At 40.5% G+C, this 3,500-nt stretch overlaps 1 protein-coding gene across 1 annotated transcript; it reads left to right on the top strand.

The window, feature by feature from the left end:
* The first annotated feature begins 2,236 nt into the window (after positions 1-2,236).
* On the top strand, positions 2,237-3,197 carry LOC131327949 (receptor-like protein Cf-9). Its single transcript, XM_058361070.1, has one exon. It carries the CDS (start codon positions 2,268-2,270, stop codon positions 3,195-3,197), a length of 930 nt encoding a protein of 309 aa, XP_058217053.1. The 5' UTR covers positions 2,237-2,267.
* Positions 3,198-3,500: the final 303 nt, after the last annotated feature.

Genomic DNA, 3,500 nt, shown 5'->3' with positions numbered 1-3,500 from the left:
TTTTCAAGTTTTCTCCTTCAACAGGGCTTTAATAATAGCACAGCGGATACATCATTGTTTGTTCATACATCTACTTCTGATATTACCTTGGTTCTTGTGTATGTGGATGACATCTTGATTACTGGAAATAATGATGTTTTCATTTCCAAGCTTATTGATCTATTGAGTACACGGTTTGTTATGAAAGACCTTGGCCAACTTAGTTACTTTATGGGAATTGAGATACACCGTCATGGGAAAAATTTGATCCTTTGTCAGTCCAAGTATGCATCAGATCTTCTTGTTAAGGCTGGCATGCAAGATTGCAAACCAAGTTTGTCTCCTACATCAGCTAAACCTCTTCTCCTTGATCCAGATTTGCCATTTCCAGATCAGTCTTGGTTCAGAACCATTGTAGGATCTTTACAGTATCTTACACTTACTAGACCAAAAATTTCTTTTTCTGTTAATCTGACCTATCAGCACATGCATGCACCAAAGCAGAGCCATTTCGTTGCGGTTAAACGGATTCTACAGTATATCAAGGGCAGTCTTAATTTGCCAAGGATTATACTACATTCCAGGGCCTTTAAATCTCACTGCTTATTCGGATGCCGACTGGGCTGGGGACAGTGTAGATAGAAGGTCCACATCTGGTTATTGTCTGTTTTTGGGCCCCAACTTAATTTCCTGGAGTGCTAAGAGGCAACCTACAGTTGATAGATCATCAACAGAGGCCAAATACAGAGCATTGGCTCAAGCAACAGCTGACATCACATGGGTACATCAATTACTCCTTGATCTGAAAGTTCCTACTTCTACACCTCATTTGCTATGGTGTGATAACCAGTCAGCGATGGCTTAAGCTACCAATCCTATCTTTCATGCACGCACTAAACATGAGGAGGTTGATTACCATTTAATCCGTGAGAAGGTTCTCAGTAAACTCATCTCTGTTCATCACATTGGTTCCTCTGCTCAAGTAGCTGATATTTTTACCAAGACTTTGACTGTGGATAGATTTCATCTTTTAAAATCCAAACTCATGGTGGATATAATATGAATGAAAAATTGGAAGATTAGATAGAGCACTTACACGTATCGAAATTAAGCTGATTTTTTCGCGGGTACAAAATTATTGAATGGCTCGAATCATCTATGCGAGACCTGCAGGGAGCCCCGCGTGCACCTTTGGTCGGTCCCCTAGAAGGGTTCGGCTCCACCCACGGCCATAGATATATTAGATTAGGCATATTAAATGCAACCATCTACTTATTTCAAATAAATTGATAGTACTTCAATTGGCATCAATTATTAACCGGTAAAGTCTGCAATGGTTCAGAAGATGTTCAAGATTGGCATCATCGTTTGAAACCGCTATTGCCGAAGTCATTTTCAATCTTTTGGACGTTTCGAAGAAGCTAAATTGTGGAAATGATGTCCCCTAGTTAGAATTCTGTGTCCAAGAAAAAAATCAAGCTACTTAAATTCTAACGGGGGACCTGCTGCGATGCATAAATGAGCCCCATCTCAAATTCTTAATAGCCGTGCCAAAAATCACTCTGATCCAAGATAGGGTAGCGACACGAATAACACATGATTGATTATCTTGAAGTTTTGTCTTAAATTCATATTAGTCTTTAATTTTTTCAAGACAAACATGGTTGGTTCATGCCTATATTGGTATCTAATATATCAGTGTGATTTTATACACTTGCGCGATAAACCAAACAAAATGAATGGCTTGAATAACTTTTCTGGATCCAGAATAGGGTACATTTGTGTGTCACAATAGTGCTGCTACTCAAAAAAGACTCAGGTCAACTCACAAAAACCTTAATTTGGTAATTCATTGCTTGACTCAGGTCGATTCCGGTCGTTCACAGCTGCCTGGTTGAATCCAATTTTCAACAAAGCAAAACGCATTTTTATATAATGCATTTTTATCAAAAAATAGACTGAATTTTTTTTCTAACATATAGCAGATAATATCGAGTTCTTTTAGTTAGTAGATAAAATTTGAAAAAAATTTTTAGTCAAAAATTGTAGTAATTATCAATTTGAACACTAGAGACGAAGGGAGTACGTAACAGACATGGACAACCACTAAAAGTTAGAAATTGAGAGTTTGGAGGGTATTGACTTGACTTGGAAGTCTTGCGTCAATGAAATTCCAAATATTTGCTTATGCAATCAATAATCTCCCCTCAAAGCCATAATCACCCAAAGCCACTGGTCATCTTTCCTCTTTTTCTCAATCTGTAGTTACTCTTTCATATTGACGAAGAATGGGGGCATTACCGTGGTTATTTCAGTTCCTTCTCTGTTTCTTGCAATATCAAGTTGCTGCTTCTTCATCATCAGCTCTTGCTTCTTCTGCACACCCCTTGTGTCGTCGTGACCAGAGGTCTGCACTGCTGCAATTTAAGCATATGTTTACTATAAACAGCAGTGCTTCTTCCGAATGTGATGATCATTATCGTTCTGGTATTCCTTCATTTCCAAAGACCTTGTCTTGGGATGAGAACGCAACTGATTGTTGCGATTGGGATGGGGTCACGTGCGATGGGTTGACAGGTCACGTGGTTGGGCTTGATCTCAGTTGTAGCCAGCTCCATGGCAAAATCCATCCCAATAGCAGCCTTTCCCAACTCTCTCACCTGCCACGGCTTAATCTGGCTTATAATGACTTCAACGGCTCTCGCATTTCATATGCATTTGGCAGCTTTGCAAGTTTGACACATCTAAATCTATCCAATTCTGCTTTATCAGGTACAATCCCATCTGAAATCTGCTACATGTCCAAACTGGTTTCACTTGATCTTTCACTTCTTCGTTACCTTGGTGATTATTCTAGACTGAGACTTGAACCCCTCCATTTCAAAATTCTCCTAAAAAACATGACCCGGTTACAAGAACTTGACCTTTCTGGGGTAAATATATCTTCGGGTTTACCCGATTCAATTGGCTATCTCAAGTCTTTGAAATCCTTGCATCTCAGCATGACGAGTTTATCTGGAAAACTACCTGACTCAATTAGTTATCTCAAGTCTTTGAATTACTTGTATGTCGGAGGTTGCAAATTACGAGGTTCTATTCCTAAATCTCTAGGGAACCTTACGCAGATACGTGTACTAGGTTTAGCGGAAAATGGTTTTACCGGTGAAGTCTGTAGCAGACCGAGCAGAATGGCTCGTTCCATTCCGAGCGTGATCTAGTAACCGTGGCCGAGGGTTCCTTTTGCCGAGGGTTCCTCTAATTACATCTTCTTTAATACTCCATTCCCTACACCTGCTCGGGAAGGAGGATACGATCGTTTCGATAGCCGCCGAAGGTCCCACAACATGCTCGGTGCCGAGCATGGCTTGGCCGACGGACCAGCTCATCCGCGTCAGAACAGCATTCATGGCTATGATGATGGTCGTGATGTCATCCGAACGGTTATGAGAACAATGATGGTGGCACGTGAAGGTGCCAGCTCATCATGAAAACGGTTGCAAAACCCTAAACGTGATGCAACA

Source organism: Rhododendron vialii, chromosome 1a (assembly GCF_030253575.1).
Source record: "Rhododendron vialii isolate Sample 1 chromosome 1a, ASM3025357v1".
NCBI lineage: Eukaryota > Viridiplantae > Streptophyta > Magnoliopsida > Ericales > Ericaceae > Rhododendron > Rhododendron vialii.
The sequence above is the reverse complement of the archived record's forward strand: the minus strand, read 5'-3'. Positions and strand labels throughout refer to the sequence as shown.

What these genes read in the sequence shown, in the direction of transcription:
- LOC131327949 (XM_058361070.1), top strand. Translation starts at nt 2,268, where the DNA reads ATGGGGGCATTACCGTGGTTATTTCAGTTCCTTCTCTGTTTCTTGCAA.